Source organism: Erigeron canadensis, chromosome 1 (assembly GCF_010389155.1).
Source record: "Erigeron canadensis isolate Cc75 chromosome 1, C_canadensis_v1, whole genome shotgun sequence".
Classification (NCBI taxonomy): Eukaryota; Viridiplantae; Streptophyta; class Magnoliopsida; order Asterales; family Asteraceae; genus Erigeron; species Erigeron canadensis.
In genome coordinates this window covers 50,243,723-50,262,702 of record NC_057761.1, presented here as the reverse complement: position 1 = coordinate 50,262,702, position 18,980 = coordinate 50,243,723, and the positions used below count along the sequence as shown (strand labels likewise).

Below are 18,980 nucleotides of genomic sequence, written 5' to 3'. Positions count from 1 at the left end.
AATAAGGGAGGATGGCTTTATGTAACCAAGGGAGCACAAGGCATATGCTATAGGAGTATAGGCAGTCAAAATGCTAAAGAAGCTAACCGCATTCTTAATCTTTTGAATTAACAAAGTTTGTTTATGTTGGTTTTAATATGATTCCCTTAAATTAACGTATAATGAATGACAAAACAATAAGAAGGTCCCCAATGGTTCGTTCTCTCGCTCGTCCGGCTCACAGGGACGAGTCCACACCGTTGGGTGGGACTCGTTCCCCTCTCGTTCAGGTCGTTCGCCCGGCACGTTCGTCCCTCAAGGGACTAGTCTCGCCTCTAATTATTCTTTTTTTTTTTGGAATGTTAACGGCTATAAATTCAAAGGAAGAAGACAAACATAAGTTTCATCTTTTGGCAACTTTAGCCCCTAAACGGTTATATGGTTCAAAACAGGTTCAAAAAAGTTACAACTTTAGTCCTTAACGGCTAGTTTTTCAAAATGGCTATATATACACTTCATCTGAACCACCATTTCACACCACTCTTGCATATATTCAGCTATATTATACCAAAACACACTTTCGTATACATAAATCATCATGAACAACCAGTTTCATTCAAGTTTATCAACGTACATGAGACCCGATTTGTTTCCTACTGCAGACGATGATGAAAAGCTTTTTGGTATGATGGTCGAATGTGTTGAGTTGCTTGAACAAGGTGAATCATCAAGACCATACATACCCCGTAGCGTCGTTGAAAGAGATCGATATGGTGCTAACGAGCGATTTGGTATGATGGGCGAATGTGTTGATTTGTAATGTGTTTTTTTTAATAGATTGTGTAATGTTTTTATTTTTAATGAAATGTTTTTTATTTTATATGTTTTAGTTTGTTATAATTTTAGATGGTTAAAAGTGTAAAGTTTGGATAAATTGGTAGAATTAAATAATTGATGGGTCCAAGACTAGTCTTAGGTGGATGAGTCTATTGGGCTCATTTTGGGGGAATTAGTCCTTAGAGTGTTTTTTGCTAATGTAACGCTGACAGGGACTAGTCTGAGGTGGATTTGTGGCCTCAATTGGGGAGCCTCTAATAAGCACCAACAGATCTAAACAAAACCCATAAACGAAAAGCAAAGCTAAGGCTATTCACATTTGCTTCTTACATCATTGTGGTGGTGAAATTATGCTTTAATTAATTAAAAGAATGAATAGTTGAAAACTATCGACAACCCGTAAACAAATAATACCTCTAATTATGAGTATATTATTACCGTAAACAAAATATAAAAAAACCGCGTAAATAATTCCAAACGGTAAATAAAAATTAAAAGAGGCGTAAAGCGCGTAGCTTTACATCCACGCAGTAAATCAAAACCGCCTTAAAAAATTAACCGCGATATGTTATTACCTTACATTACATAGATAGATTTCTCCAGGGGATGTTTAACGAATTTTATATAACTTGAAACTTGTTTCTTATATCGATTATAATTTCTATTTTCAAGTACTTTATTTAGGGTTTTATTTTATTTAGGGTTTTAAAAGTCTTGTTGATTTTGTCGTAATTTTTAGGGTTTATATTGTGCGGTTTATTTCTTTCATATTGTATTCTGTAAAATCGTTTATATAATCGATTTCGATCATAAATTTTGCATGAATTTTTAGTTGATACCAATTATATATATATATATATATATTTCATCAAATAATTAAAACTATCATCAACAGACCCAGAATCTGCACTGATCATTGTTTCCTGTAAATTTGAATAATAGTTGTTGATTAGTTTGATGAAATATACTGTAAATGGTATCTTTTTGGAAACACTTGTACTTGAATATTGATTTTATTTGGTAATTTTTCTTTTTTAATGATTGCCACTTATATCGAAAAACCATCAACAACGACTGCTTGATGTGTGGTACTGATGTTGCCTATAAATTTGTTGCCTTCCGATAGTTGATTGGTTTTTTGATATAAAACGGTAATCTTGGAGACATGTTTCACAAGTGATTATCTGTTTTGGTATGCATTTTGTTTTTTATTTGATTTGTATTTACTTCTTCAATCATTGCCATTTTATATCGAAAAACTATCAACGGCCACATGATGTGCAATACTGTCGCTGCCTTAATATTTGTTGCCTTCCAATAGTTGATTGTTTTTCTTATATATAAATGGTAAACTTGGTGACATGTTTTACAAGTGATTATCTGTTTTGGTACGCATTTAGTATTTTTATTTGATTTGTATTTAGTTCTTCAATCATTGCCATTTTATATCGAAAAACCATCAACGACCACTTGATGTCCAATACTGTCGTTGCCTACAAGTCTGTTACCTTCCGATAGTTGATTGGTTTTTTGTTATAAAACAGTAATTTTGGAGACATGTTTTACAAGTGATTATCTGTTTTGGAATGCATTTTGTTCTTTTTTTTGTTTGATATGTATCTACTTCAATCATTGCCATTTTATATCGAAAAACTATCAACAACGACCACTTGATGTGCACTACTGCGCTGCCTATTAATTTGTTGCCTTCCAATAGTTGATTAGTTTATTGATATAAGATGGTAATCTTTGAGACACGTTTTTCATGTGATTATATGTTTTGGTACGCATTTATGTTATATTTTTAAATTTGATTTGTATTTTTACTTCGTCAACCATTGCTATTTGGAAAACCATCAATAACTAGCTGATGGGCAACACAGTCGCCACCTATAATTTGATGCCTTCCGATAGTTGATTTTTTGATATAAATGGTAATCTTGGAGACTTGTTTTACAAGTGACTATCTGTGTTGGTATGCATCTAGTTTTCTTGAATTTGAATTGTATTTACTTCTTCAATCATTGCATATCAAACATCCATCAACGACCACCTGATGTGCAATAAAGTAGTTGCCTATAAAGTTGTGGCCTTTAAATAGTTGATTGGTTTTTTGACATAAAATGGTAATCTTGGCGACATGTTTTACAAAATAATTTAATGATGTTTTCCATTCGGAACATATTTAGGTATGACCAATCTGCTTATTAGTTGCAAATGTAAGCAGATTCCGCTTCCTTAAATTGAAACTTTCCATATAAAATGCTCTAACATGAATGTAGTCTAGTAACATATTTGGATGACCCGTTATGAGACATGTCTGGCCATTTGGACTTGTTTTTGACACTATCCTGTTTCTAGAGTATGGGAAAGTGGCATGATCTGACCCGTTTATGATGCTCGCCCCTTGTTTTTAGTCCTAACTGGTTTGGTCAACAGGTTGACGGATGTTGTGGGCTGTGAAAGCCAAACCCGGTAGCATGTCTCGACCCGGGAGTCATAGTCTGTAACGGGGTGGTCGTTATAGTGGGCTATCGAGAAATAGAAAATAACATGACCCGGTTATGAAACAAGTTAGCATGTGTTGTTGACTTGTTTATGACCCTAACACATTTAGTCAATGCGGTTGATTGCTAGTTGTGAAAGGAAGCCTACCATTACAAGACGTTGACTGTTTGGAGTCGTTTCGACGCTATCCAGTTTGTCCCAAAACGGTTTAAAAGTATCCACAATACTAGCATGTACTAATGGCTAGTCATGAGAGGCAGCCTAATTTCTGACCCATTTTGAGCCATGTTGGACTGTTTGAACTAACTTTTGACCCTATCCAGTTTAGCTCCAAATTGATAAGTCTTTCCTATGTCCTTTTTTTTTTTTTTTTTTTCTTTTTAGTTTAAAAGTATCCGTAATGCTAGCATTTACTAATGGCAAGTTTGGAGGGGCAGTCTAAGTGTCTAATTTTTGACCCGTTACAAGGCATGTCGGACTGTTTGGATTAGTTTTAACCCTATCCTGTTTAGTCCCAAAACGATAAGTCATTTATTTGTTTGGTTGTGAAGTATCTAGCATTTACTAATGGCAAGTCAGGAAAGGCGGCCTAAATTCTGAACCGTTACGAGACATGTCTAATCGTTTGGACCTGTTTTTGACCATATCCAACTTCGTCCCAAATATGATAAGTTGTTTATTTTAATAAGTCGTTTATTTGTTTGGTTTAAAAGTATCCGCAATGCTAGCATTAATTAAAGGCAAGTTGGGAGAAGCAGCCTGACTACTGACCCGTTATGAGACATTTCTGATCGTTTCGACCCGTTTTTGCCCCTACCAAGTTTAGTTCTGAAACATTAAGTCGTGTATGTGGTTGGTTTAAAAGTATCCGCAATGCTAGCAATTACTAATGGTAAGTTGGGAATTCTAAATCGTTACGAGACATCTCTTCGATTGTTTTTGGCCCTATCCAGTTTAGTCCCAAAATGGGAAGTCATTTATCTGTTTTCTTTAGAATTTCAGCTGGTTGTGGTTCTGGCGTTTCGAAAAGTGACATTCACTAACCCGTTTATGTTGTTGCCCCTTGTTTTTGGTCCTAACTCGTTTGGTCAATGGGTTGCCGCCTTGTCAGAATTTGTGGCTTGTGAAGGTTGGCCTAGCCAAACTTGGTAGCATGTGTCGGCCCGGCTATGATCATAGCCCAGTTATTGGTTTGTGGCTCTAGTTGGCTATTGAGATATCTGAAATTACATGACCTGCTTAACAAGTTGGCATGTGTTGACTCTTTTATTTTCCTAACCCGTTGATTAAACGGGTTGATGGCCAGTTGGGAAACGCAGCCTAACTTCTGACTCGTTACGAGACATGTTGGACTATTAGGACTCGTTTTTTACCCTATCCAGTTTAGACTTAAAATAGTAAGTCATTAATTTGTTTGGTTTAAAAGTATCCGCAATACTAGCATTTACCAATGGCAACTTGGCAAGTCAAGGTGCTAGCCTAACTACAAACAATCCAGTTTAGTCCCAAAACTAGAAGTCGTTTATTTGTTTAGATTAAAAGTATCCACATTGCTAGCATTTACTAATGCCAACTCAGGAAAGCAACCTTAATTCTGACTTGTTACGAAACCTAGTGGACCGTTTGGACTCGTTTCAGCCAGCCGTTTATTTGTTTGGTTTAAATGTATCCACAATGCTAGTATTTACTAATGGCAAGTTGGGAGTGACAGCCTAACTTCTGACCTGTTATGAGACATGTCAGACCGTTTGGACCTGGTTTTCACCATGTCCTGTTTACCAAAACGAATAGTTGTATACTTGGTTGGTTTAAAATTATCCGCAATGCTAGCATTTACCAATGTCAAGTTGGGAGAGGCAGCCTAATTCTGACCTGTTATGAGATGTCTCTGACCTGTGTTTTTGACCCTATCCAGTTTAGTCCCAAATTGTGTTTGGTTTAAAAGCATCCGCATGTTAGCATCTTCAGCTGGTGGTGGTTCTGGAGTTTAGAAAAGTGACATAACCTAACCCATTTATATGCTTAAAAAGATTTTTGATGCATGCAAGAACAAGAGTTTATGCTGCCTAAGATTACTATTGAAGGTGATTATCTGTTTTTGGTATGCATTTAGTTTTTTTCTATTTGATTTGTTCTTCAATCATTGCCATTTTATATCAAAAAATCATCAACAACGACCACTTAATATGCAATCTTGTCGCTGCCTATAAATTTATTGCCTTCCGATAGTTGATTGGTCTTGTTGATATAAAATGGTAATCTTTGAGAATATTTTTCCATGTGATTACATGTTTTGGTATGCATTTAGGCTTTTTATATAATCTGATTTGTATTCTTGCTTCTTCAATCAATGCCATTTATATCGGAAAACTATCATTAACAACTAGCTGATGTACAACACAGTCGCCACCTTTAATTTGATGCCTTTCGATAATTAGTTGGTTTTTTGATATAAAGCGGTAATCTTGGATACAAATTTACAAGTGATTATCTGTTTTGGTATGTGTTTAGTCTTCTTTAATTTACTTTGTATTTACTTCTTCAATCTTTTGCCATTTTATATCGAAAAACCATCAACAGTGACCACCTGATGTGCGATACACTAGCTGCATATAAATTTGTTGCCTTTCGATAGTTTTTGGGTTTTTAATATAAAACGGTAATCTTGGAGACATGTTTTACAATTATTATATGATGTCGTTTACCATGGTTTGGAACACATCTAGGTATGACCAATCGGCTAAGTAGTTGCAATTGGACAGATTTTGCTTTATTGAATTTAAATTTCCATATAAAATTCTCTAACGAGATTGTCGTCTAGTTACATATCTGGCTGAACGTTATGAGACATGTCTGCCTATTTGGACTTGTTTTTAACCCTATCCATTTTTGTCCCAAAACAATGTAATTTATGTGTTTGGTTTAAAACTCTCTGGGATGCTAGCATTTTCAGCTAGTAGTGATTTTAGAGTTTGGAAAAGTAACATACTCTGACCCGTTGATGATGCACGGCCCTTGTTTTTAGTCGTAACTGGTTTGGTTTAACAGGTTGATGGATGTTGTGGGTTGTGAAGGTCGACCTAGCCGACCTGGTAGCATGTGTCGACCAGGTTTTTTTAGTCATAATCTAGTAACAGGTTGGCGGTTCTAGTGGGCTATTGAGAAATCTGAAATAACATGACCAGGTTATGAAACTAGTTAGCATGTGTTATTGACTTGTTTATGACCCTAACCTGTTTAATCAACGGGTTGATGGCTAGTTGGGAAAGACATGTTAGACTGTTCAGACTCGTTTTTGACCCTACCTAGTTTAGTCCTAAAACAGTAAGTTGTATATTTGGTTGCTTTAAAAGTGTACGCAATGCTAGCATTTACTAATAGCAAGTTGGGAGTGGCAGCCTAACTTCTGACCTGTTACAAGGCGTGTCTTGGATTGTTTGGACCCGTTTATGACCCTATCAATTGAGTCCCAATACGGTTAGACGTTTATTTGTTTGGTTTAAAGTATCTGTGATCCTATCATTTTCAGCCGGTAGTGGTTTTAGAGTTTGGAAAAATGACATAACCTGACCCATTTATGATGGTCCCTTGTTTTTGGTCCTAACTGGTTTGGTCAACTGGTTGACGGATATTGTGGGTTGTGAAGGTAGCCAAACCTGGTAGCATGTGTCGACCTGGTTTTGGCCATAGTCTTTTTTTGTGAACTGCAAATTTCAATTTTGTTGGAAAATACAGCTAGCCAGAGGTTAGCACAATGCAAGGAAAATTTTAAAACATAACTGGTTTTGGTCATAGTCTAGTAACTGGTTTGTGGTTCTAGTGGGCTATTGAGATATCTGAAATAACATGACTCGTTTATAAAACAAGTTAGCATGTGTTTTTGACTTGTATATGACCCTAACACGTTTAGTCAACAGGTTGATGGCCAGTTGGGAAAGGCAGCGTAACTTCTGACCCGTTATGAGACATGTTGGACTGTTTGGACTTGATTTTGACGATATCCAGTTTTGTCCCAAACAGTAAGTCGTTTATTTGTTCGGTTTAAAACTTAAAAGTATTCACAATACTATCATTTACAGCGCATTATAGTTGGCGCCTACATATTTGATGCCTTTCGATAGTCGGTTGGTTTTCTTATATAGACTGTAATCTTGGAGACTATTCTTGAGTCAATTCCACCTAATATGCAACACAATCGCCACCTATAAATATGATGCCTTTCAATAGTTGGTTGGTCTTTTAATATAAATGGTAATGTTGGAGATGTGTTTTACATGTGATTTTCTGTTTTGGGCTTCCCCTGAAATTATATAATTGAGTTTTGTGTAAATTCCAGTTTGTTTTCCCACAAGAGCATTGATTATTCCAGTTTCTATTGTATGCAGTTAGTTTTCTTTAATTTTCATTTGTATTCACATCTTCAATCATTGCCATTTTTCTTGAATAACCATCAATAACAGCCACCTGATGTGCAATACAGTTGCCACTTATAGATTTGATGCCATTTGATAGTTCGTTGGTTTTTTTGATATAAAATGGTGATCTTGGATACGTTTTTTTCATATGATTATCTGTTTTGGGCATCCCTCGAAATTATGCAGTTCATTGTACTTTCTTTGTAGGTTTTTTGTTTGTTTTTTAGTCTCCATGACTCCATGGGCCACAGATAAACATATCTTAAAATGTAATCAATCGGTATGCTTTAAGGTGTAGAAATGGACCCTTTCTGTCAGAGAAACTGATATGTTTATCACCATGGTCCATGGCAATGACATTGGTGATTTACAATATCCATGTCAACCCAATGGTATGGTAGCTGATCCATGGTAATCACATTGGATAGCGATGTTGTGTCATCTAGGATATTCCGATGTATATTGTGGAAGTATACACAAGTATGTCAAGGACTCTCTGTGCTTTGCCTACATATTTTACCTGTTTGGTCCATCCAAGTATTTTTCGACAATCAAGTATCACTTGAAAGAAAATTAGGTGTTTTTCTTTCTTTTACCACTTGTGCTCGTCCACGATATGAAGGAATATGGAGATGACACTTATCGGTTAAGAGTCACTTTCCAATTCAGATGTTGGTAGAAGTTGCAATGTTTCTTATGGCTATTTACATGATATGTATTTAAGCGAGTTGACCATTTTTTAAGAGGAAACATAAAGAATGAAGTTTATAGAAAGATGATATGAACGTGCCCCCTTTGTGTCCGATAACTCGATATCTAGTGGAAAAATAGCATGCATTTTTTCTCTAGTCTTATTCACTTATATTTAAATTATTGATTTAAATTGAAGATCTAGGTATCTGCTTTAGTGGTCTTGTTTGTACTTGAAATTTCCGTGACCCTAAATTATCTTATGGTCCCACACAAAGGATGTGGTTTGTAGCTATTTTGCATTTAATGTGTGTATGCTACAATTCACATACTTGGAGTTGATTTGATCATCATCTTTGTATGTTGCTTGGTTACTAATCTAGCTCTTAGGGTAACTTCTTCGTCTCAGTATGGCCATGTTATATCGAAAGTTATGAATCATACGTGTTTTAAACTTCATTAGCTACAACGATCATCCGTATTTTTCCAGCTGTGTTCCATTTGCGTACCATTGTGTCTGGAAAATGACCAAGATACCCAAATCATTTTCGGCCTATTTCTGGGATTTTGCTTTGACCTCAAATGGCATTCCTGAATCTTTTCCTGGTTTACCATCTCCTCTTGATTTGTTCCCGGAGTTTGATCCAATCTACTAGGAAACTGCTCAGAAAGTTTTTAAGTTCCACTCTATATTATGCCTGTAATGATGTTGATCAGACCTGCCAAGCATGAATCAAACTTAACCCTTACTGAATTTTCTTGTACAAAAGGAGGGTTGGTTCTTGATTTTAGCTTAACATATCGTAATGAAGATGATTGTTCTTGATTTTAGGTTTTCTTGATTGTTATGCATGTGGGTTTCAACATATGTACAAATTCTAGTTGAGGGAGATGAGGTTACTTGGGTCATTTTCTGCTCATACATTGTGCACGTTATTTGTTAGGGACCAAAACGATCCCTGTTGTAGTTGAAACTGAATGACACAGTCTATAGTTTTCTAAAGTTATATTTTTGTTGCCTTCGTAACAATGAAATTGGAAAATGACAATAATATCCCATTTTCTTTTAAATGGAAAATTGAAAGTCACATCATGTTATCAAGTGAAGTGTTGCTGACTTGTAAACTGGTAGTAATAAGAAAGATATTTTCAAGTTTTAGTATCACATGTTTTAATGAATTTATTGTGCTAATTATGTGAAATGATACTTACCTGCGTATTGAACTGGTTCTCTCCATATTCCAAGTACATTTGATTCAAGTTTACTACTTTGAGCAATAAAATATTTCTTTTGAGACTATTTTAATCAGATTGTTATCTCAGTTCGTTATAGAGATAGACTTGCAATAATTTGAGGAAATCATGTGAGCCGGCAGATCATTAAAATGTAAGTCCTTTACTATCTTATGTAAGAAAGGAGATACGTGTTCTAAGTTCTACATATCCTTTTAATTAAAGCTTAAGAAGGGAATTTCATTTCTTTCCTATATTATCCCTGGATAATGATATTGTTGCATAGAGGATATACTGATGTGTATCATCTGTCTTTTAGTCTATCTAAGTACTCTTTGCGTATTAAGTATCACTTGAAAGAAAAGTAGGTGGTCCTTGTGAAGGCCATCCATGTAATAAAAAGGGACGCACGTAATTGCCTGTTTGTAGTATGTACACTTTCCATTGGTTATAAGAAAGAGTCACTGTCCTTTCCAGATATTGTTAGTAGAAATTGTAACGTTTCTTATGGAGTTATGGCTAATAACATATTGTGGAAATGTATTTAACCGAGTTGATCATTTTTAAGAGGAAAAATAAAGAATGTAGTTTATAGAAAGATGGTATGATTGTGCCCCCTTTTTGTTTGAGTAAATTTTTGAAATAGCGTGCTCTTTTTCTGTAGTCTTGTTCACTTATTGTGATGATTATTGGTTTATTCCTTGCTTGCTTAATTCACACCATGAAATTTCTGCGACTCTTAATTAAATAAAATAATAAATCAATATAGTCTTGTTCACTTAGAGTCAAACAAATATTGCCATGTTGCTGACCGCATACTGCCAGCCACAGATGGACCTGCGTATAGATTCTCCTGGACCTGTCTTCCTTCTGTGCAGCAAGTATCTGATGAATACTTGGCCCGCTTTCGCTTATTAATGACAGGTGGTGCTGGGAGCTAGATCAAGACATCTCTTTTTCGGTGAAAACTGAAAAGCATCAAAAGGCAACTGGAAGCTCAGCTACGTTCCTCTGTTGAAGCATCATTTTTTGGAATAATAGGGTGCCCAAAAAGGTATGTTTATGGCTTGGAGAGCAGACCTTGAGAGGCTGCCTACTCTCGTCGCACTAGCAAGCTGAATTATCCAGGTGCACTCCTTATTATGTTTGTTTTGTGGCATTCACGTGGAGACTGCTGATCATATTTTTGTGTCTTGTTCAATGGCTCAGGATGTTTGGAATAATATCTCAGATTGGTGTAGAATCTTTTTATCTGGGATAAAAGATCTTGCGCAACTGATTTATTCCAGGTCGTCTAAATGGAAAAAAAATATTCACACAATATTATGCACAGCTGCTTGGGTCTTATGGAAGGGTAGAAATAACAGATTTTTAATCACAAAGTTGCAAGTGTTCCTGGTTATTGGTAAGATCAAAGTATCAAGTTTTGTTTGGGTTACAATTATGGGATAGATGGAAAAGCTTCCACCTAGCCAATTTGTCGATATAACTTACAGTTTAGTTTATGCTCCGGTGTCTGTTGTTGTAATATAGATCCCCTTGTACCAGTAACTTGCTTGTATAGTAATAAAAGCATTTTGCCCTTTTAAAAATATGTCATTGGGCATTTGGGCTGGAAAGAGTAGAAAATGAAAATCAATGCTTGTTGCCCGGGGCCCATCTCAATGGCAACTACTTGGTGTCCCAGCATGTTAGAACAAATGCCATATTGCCAAATGCCAACTACTTGTTTACTTTGCCAAATCAATGACCCCTGCGTTCATAGCCGAAACAACGTTTTGTACATCATGTTTTTGACATTCATACATCGTGTTCTAAGGGTAATGTGCACGGTGCACCAGATATGGGATTTCAGCTCTCAAAAGGGGCCAAAAGAGAATGCTGAATGTTGACATGCTGCTACACTGATTTATACACTATATAGTGGAAAGTAGCAGTTACACATCGATTCAAATTTAAGAATTTAGCTCGAGAAGGGCTTAACCATATGGACGGGCCCCTAAAAATTTACACATACTGGATGACTACGACATATGAATAGAATAGCGGGCTTCTAATGTGCATCATTAATATCGTAAACATTATTGATTTCCATATAAGCTACAAACAACATTGGAACTTGAAAACTAGCCGGTATAAATAATGTAACCCAGTATCAACCAACTCAACAAGAAAAACAATTTACAAACTTTTTGGTTGAAACCACAAAATTAATCATTTCCCTCTTAGACTAACACTCTTCCTTTTCTGGTTTAATGCAAATCTACGGGCCATGACAGGATTATAAAACTTCCTCATATGTTCAGATAATCTATGAATAGCACGTAGATCACCAATGCTCGAGAGTTGCATCAAGAAAGCATCAAACTTTTGATAAGGCAATTTCATACCTTTATTCAGGACTTCTTCCAAAAGAGCACAAGCATCCTCTGTTCTTTCACACCCGAAAAGCCCTTCAATCATTAGACAATATGAATCAGTGTCACGAACGCATCTCATTGAATCCATTTCGCGCCAAATCTTAAAAGCCTCATTTGGTTCACCCAGTTTAAAAAACATCATCACTAAGATGTTAAAAGTTTGGACACTCGGCTTACAACCCACGTCATTCATCTTCTTGTAAAGTCTAAGTGCTTCTTCGCTATTTTTATGATCACAAAGAACCTTAAGAAAACAGTTATATGTAACGATATCAGGTGGGTATCCTTTACTCCCCATATCTTCCAAGAACTTATAAGCAGCCTTGGTTTTCCCAACCGAACACATCCCTTCAATAATTTCTCTATATGTTGAAACATCAGGAAGGCAACCACTAGACAACATATCATCAACAAGCTTAAAACAGTCATCCATTTTATCATTACGTGCATATGCAATGATCATGATAGCATATGTTTTAGCTGTTGGTGCAGACATGAGTGTACCCTTTGATTTCATAAATTCCAAAAGCTCAGCAGCTTCTGATAACATCCCAGATTTACAAAATGTATCTATTGCAGTATTATATGTAAAGTTTTCCGGAGTATGTCCCATTTCAATCATTTCATCAAGAATTTGCATACTCCTACTCGGGTTTCTAACTCTACACCAACCAAAAAACAAGATGTTATACGTGCTGGCATTGGGCTTGACTTTATTCTTTATCTTCATAAACATAGTTTCAGCCTCTTCAACCAAACAACACTTGCAACAAGCTTCTAATAACACATTAAAAGCATCGATCTCAGGCTGCATCTTTTTCAGTTTAACCTTTTTCTTCTTCGCAAACTTATGAAGATGACTCAAATGCTTATCTGCATACTGTCTTAAAATCTTTAACAAAGCTTCAACGGGCACGGATCTCTTGTCATTTCTCTTCATGTAATCCAACAGATCACACACAATACGATACTGCTTAGCTTTATATTTAGTATTTGATAGTATATCAATCATCTCGTTATACGTCTCGGGCTCATGACTATAGTTTTCTTGATTCCCAGCCCATGTAAAAAAACGAAAAGCCGATTTCTCCTGATATCTAAGACTACCCAAAACCTCGAGAACCAACGGTGTAGTCAATTCAACACCCGTTTCGTTTAAAGATACCTCCATGTTACTATTTTCGGGGTTATTAGGCTTACAATCTATAACAATATTATACAAGATCTCGCCTTTGCAGGAAATTGGATAAACCCCAGTATTCTTTTTATCTAATGTATCACTTTTATAATTCAAGTGACAATCTTTTTCATCATAGTCACTCATATCTGAAACATGCCCACCAGATGTTTGATGAAATGCCTGACTGAAAATCATAAGAGTTTTAGAGCTAATTGATGTCAAATTTTGTGCAAATGGATCGTGGGTGAATAGGGGTTTAAAGATTAATAACTTGTGGGACGTATTGATGATGGGTGCATTGAAATAGATACTATATAGAGGTATATATGAAGCTATAGATATAGATTGTGAGAGTACATGATGATGAAATCTTGAAGTGTATGTATAGATATTGCAGTGATGGATTTTGGAAATGAGATTGTTTATATTAATCCTTGACATTTGAAGCGTATGTATAAATTTCTGATGATCAATGAAGTTGTTCTTCAAGCTGCTGGGGGATTTTTCGAGTCTAACATATGAACATCGAAGTAAAAGGCAATTTGACCCTCAAGGATAAAGAAACAAATGTTATAAGAAATTCAAATTTGCAGCCTGGATTTTCTTTGAAAGAAACTACTTTATAATTTAGGGTGTTGTTAATGGTACCAAAAGTCAATCCATTTTTCATTTTTTAATTAACATTATTATTAATTATAAGCAAAAAAAATTAATTATTTTTTTCTTGAACACCAATAGTTTATTTTTTCTCTCTTCTATTCACAATCTTCATTTTCTTTTTAGTTTTTACAGTAACTTTGATTAATTCATATCCCTATCAAATAGGAAAAACTTACAGATTGGATATATACACTAATTACAGTAAAGGAATTTACACCACTCTTACATATAATCTTGCAATTGGAATTTACATCTCTTTATATCTCTTTATTTTTTCGTCTCTCACACCCTACTATCGCACACTTCTCTCTTCTCCGACCAAACTGTCCCCCAAGCCACCGGCGCATGTCCCATTCGACGCCACCACCTCACACTAATGTATTTTCAAATCATGTACATCTGTTTATTTTCTTATCTTTATGTGTTTGTCGGCTAGATTTGTTCAAATCATGTGTTGATTTGTTGGTTTTTGTGTTTATTTGATGGTTGTAAAAATGTTAGTGGTTGTTGGGGTTTGAAAGTGGGCTTTAGCGCTCGGGTTTGGTGGCCGGAAGTAGCTGGCTGTGGTGGTTGATGTGATTGTTGGTGTATATATGTGGTCTGTGGTGGCTGGAAGTGGCTGGCGGTGGTGGATGATATAGTTGGTGGTGTATAGATGTGGTTGGTGATGGTGGTTGTTGGGGGATAAAGATTTTTATAAGAATAAAAAGTAAAAGAAAATTTCATACTGCAAAATGTATTTGAATTGAAAAAGCTAAAAAAGTAAAAGTAAGTTTGGGGAGTAGAGAAACCGAAGAAAATAATAGAATAAAATATTGATTCTTGACTTTTGGGTCTACTGAACAAAAAATTAGGGTCAATTTATCAAACCCCATAATTTATTTGTCACGTTATAACGCCCCAAATCAAAGAAGCCCATTTATTTATGGGGAAAGGTGCATCCTGTTGATGTTTTTACCATAAAAATTAGGGGACATTTTTGTAATAGATCAATCATTTAATTGTATGTATGTGTGACTGTAGCCATGGAAGCTGCAGTCAACACTCAACAGCATATTTGATTTTCCCTTTATTTATATCTTTAAAATTTTAAATAGCAGCATCGAATACAATATGTCAAAGAAATTTAAAACATAACTAGTCTCAAAAATTAAATTAGTTAATTACTCATTAAGCAATTGCATGAGCTCGCTTTTATATAATGAATGAGGGTTACAAACAAAGTCAAAGCTTATCTGAAATACAAAGCTTAACTTAATCACCAGATGGAATTAGTGAGTTGAGTCATATACGTACTAAGACTCCGGTTGGTTTTATAAATATTACAGCTAATGCAAATTGTAAAACAAGAATTTACAGTTAGAAATACTAAGACCAACAAAAACAGTTGTCTTCGTAAAAGTGTCTCTGATGGGGAGAGAAAACACACTCTTCAAGACGTGGATGTTGATACGAAAGTGGTTGTCAACATTGCATTGATGATGACATATAATACTTCTGAAATGTCATTTTGTTTTTTTTGTATGATTTCGTCGCATTACAAATATTATGAGTAATACATCTAATATTTAATATCTATACTATACAAGTATTTTTACATTAATAACCACATATGCACCGCCACCCATCACCTCCATTGCCGTCACCCATCACTATCGTCATCATTCAAAATGAGAAATACAAATACCACATGATTTTTAATTGACCGACTTAGGTGAGTTGACTGAGGGGTCAGATATAGAAAGCAGACATAAACAAAGGGTGTTAAATTGCAATGAGTCGTATTAAAAGGTAAACCCTAACTAATTTTATTTATTCCGTATATAAATCGAAAGAGACGCATAAAGGGTTCAACAAAAGGGGAAGAGCGGCTTCAGGCGATTGATGGAAGAGTTGGCTGGAAGCAGCAATCGAAAGAAAGATGTATATATATATATATTTGGGGGATAAATAATATTGTTTTTAATTTGTGGATAAAAATAGCTGATGAATTTATATAATCTTAAATTCAAATGATGGTTATAGTTTTCAATCCGAAAGAAAGAAAAGAATGATATTGTTATATCTCTCTCTATGTGTATATATATATATATCTGTCTCGATTGATTGCTGCTCGCTTTCTTTTCTTTTCTGATTCGTCTGGTGATCGTTCTTCTTTCTTTTGGACGGACCTTGTGATGATTTCTCTGAAGGTTCTTCTTTAAAAATTTTATATACTACTACTACTACTAATTAACTCGTACTTTGTTTGAATAACGTGATCAATTTATACAAGTTTTTTTTTCATATGATTTAGTCCTGGTGATCCAGTTGTTCAACTTTTGAATTGCGAAAAATACCCAAATAGTGGATTTTGCACATTGCAAGTGAATATTGTAGATTTACATTAACACTGATTATATGCGTGAACTGTTCTTGTATCAAATATTGTAGATTTACTTGTAATCAAACTAATATTGGATTTGTCAAGGTAAAATATAAAGATAAGTTTGTTTTTTTACATCCACACAGTGGTGGCCCGTTTATAGACTTGTTGATACTTGATAACCCAGTGTTGCAAATTTTGACATGAAGTAATTATAGATACTTGAATACGCTGTATGTATTCATTGCTTCTGCATAAGATTTACTTGGATCTAGGCTGTTCATGTTTTTTTAAAACCCTTCGAGGTTAGAGTGAGTTTGAATTTTAGTCCAGTCACCGTTAACTTATACCGGAACCACATGATCCAGGACAGGAATTTGGTGTACTAGAGCGGGCAAAAGGAAACCAGAACATGGACATGAAAGCACGATCCTGAACCGGAAAAGATAAGATATGTATACTATTAATAGTATACATAATATTTGTTCATAATGATATGTATACTATTGCATGCTAGTTAAACTGTTTTTCAAAACGTCATGATATATTTTTGAATGAAGTATTTTATTATAGTTAAACTGTTAACTCACCAGCGTTAGCTGATCTAGTAGCATGTATTTCAGATTCTCAGGAAAAGATAAGATGTCAAACTTTTAAAGGAAAGACAATTTAGCAGACGATCAAGACTTTATCTTACTTCAGAGATTTTAATTTATTTAGATTATGATTTGGTTAGTTTATGATGTTTCAAGAATTTGTAAGACTTCTGCATTTAAGTTTGAGTTTTTGTAAGTAGTCATTAGCCTTGAAATTTAGGCTGTGCCAGTTTACTTGTCATGAATTTGAAAATGTCACTGTCTAGGAGAAAGCTATAAACAATAAAGATTTATAAGTACGGAAAATGTACTAAACCGGGGATCTTGAATATTAAGAACAAAGAAACGAGAACTTATACAGGAACTAGACAAGGACGTAAAATTGATAACCATGTGATTTGTCGTTGTAATTTCAAAGGTATCACAATGACTTCGGGTTTGGATTGCTGTATACATAAAGAACAGTTCTAGACGTTCAGATCTCATTTTGAGAGGCTATATCAATGGCCTGTTCCAATCAATGTGTTATGCCTTTCGATGACTGGTTGTTGTGGAAGTCCTTTTGCCTGTGTATAGATCTTTAACAATATATCACGGTTACGTTGAAAATGATAAATCCTTGATCTTCTTAAAACTATAAGAAGAGAACATGTATTATCTAGTAATTATCTTTTCTAATTTTACCTTTCTGATTTTGTCATATGGCTTCATCTATTAGTTAGGAGAGGATTCATTTCTGGTCAACTATACTTCTAATTTTCTAATTTCTAATACAAAATAGTGGGTATTATGTCAAGGTTGTTGTGCTTTAAAATGATGGTTTTGATATAGTGATATTCGGCTGTGCAAAACATAATATATATAGTCAAAGACCTTTTAAGTATAAGACAAAAAGCCCGACTTTTATATTAACTTCTATACGAAAAAAAAAAGAAAAAGGAATGAATAGTAAACTTTAGGTTTTTTAAATTTAACCACAAAACTTTTAAATTTTATTTTTGATCTTACAACAATCTATAAAATTAGTAAACTTTAGGTCTTTTAGATTTAACCACTAAGTTTTAAAAACCGTTATTTTTATCCTACAACAATTTATAAAAAAATTACGTATATTACTCCTAGTCTCCTACAACAATTTATAATAAAGCAAAACATCCACCTCCAGGTTATCTTATGTTGCACCCCATTTCATTCAAATTTTACCACTATTCGGATTTTATCACATATTTTTCTATTTAGGTATGAAACTACAAGTTACATCTTGGTTTTTACATATTTTTCTCTTTCAATATAATCTTTGTAGTAGTGCCTTTAAGTACATATATTATTTCATATGTCAAAGTTTTTAACAATGATGAATTACTATTCGTAAGTTACAACCTGTGGCCGTAACAATATTTGGATTTTGTCACACCACATCCCGTTCATGTTTTCTACTACATGTTATTTCTTGATTTCTTACAAACCCCGCAACGTGGGTTTGCGAATATGCTAGTTTTTATTGAATCCAACCAACCATTCATTTTTTCCCCTATATGTAATATTTCAAATTCAAATTTTAGTCTTGGAATTTTGTTTAATTATGTTTCCATGTGATATCATATATACAACCATTTTCAAGACTACAGGTGAGAACAAATATAGAAGAAGGTTGAAAGAAAAATCCCTCTGGCAATAATCTAACAAAAGTTGAGTAGTGTTCTCTTTCAATTTTCTTATATTGGTGAGTTTTTAGTCTGAATTCTTGTGAGTAAAGGGTGTGAATTTTGAATTTATATATGATATCATGTTATGGGTTTCAATTATTTTGATGTTAAATTCGTATTTAAGAGGTAGAGTTGATCATGGGCTCAGCCCGGCCCGACCCAGCCTCAACCCGCCTGGCCCGGGACCCGAAAAATACAAAATATGTGGACTGAGGAGTGGCCCATGTTTCATTGGGTCGGCCTCGCCCGGGTTAGCATGCGGGATCGATTTTTTTGCGGGCCAACCCGTAACCCGGAAAACAACAATATATTTGATGGTTTTCAATTGTTCTTATGGTTCGTAATCATGGTTTAATTATAAAACAAAATATCTATCTAATTATGGGTCTCG

At 34.8% G+C, this 18,980-nt stretch overlaps 1 protein-coding gene and 1 long non-coding RNA gene across 2 annotated transcripts; one reads left to right on the top strand and one right to left on the bottom strand.

Moving 5' to 3' along the window:
• Window positions 1–4,817: 4,817 nt before the first annotated feature.
• On the top strand, window positions 4,818–11,256 carry LOC122584669. Its single transcript, XR_006321576.1, has 4 exons — window positions 4,818–5,408; window positions 7,242–7,343; window positions 9,753–9,816; window positions 10,488–11,256. It is a non-coding gene; the product is annotated as an uncharacterized LOC122584669 (long non-coding RNA).
• A 465-nt stretch (window positions 11,257–11,721) lies between these two features.
• LOC122585440 (pentatricopeptide repeat-containing protein At1g73400, mitochondrial) lies at window positions 11,722–13,800 on the bottom strand. Its single transcript, XM_043757572.1, has one exon. It carries the CDS (start codon window positions 13,701–13,703, stop codon window positions 11,877–11,879), a length of 1,827 nt encoding a protein of 608 aa, XP_043613507.1. The 5' UTR covers window positions 13,704–13,800; the 3' UTR covers window positions 11,722–11,876.
• Between the last annotated feature and the right edge of the window lie 5,180 nt (window positions 13,801–18,980).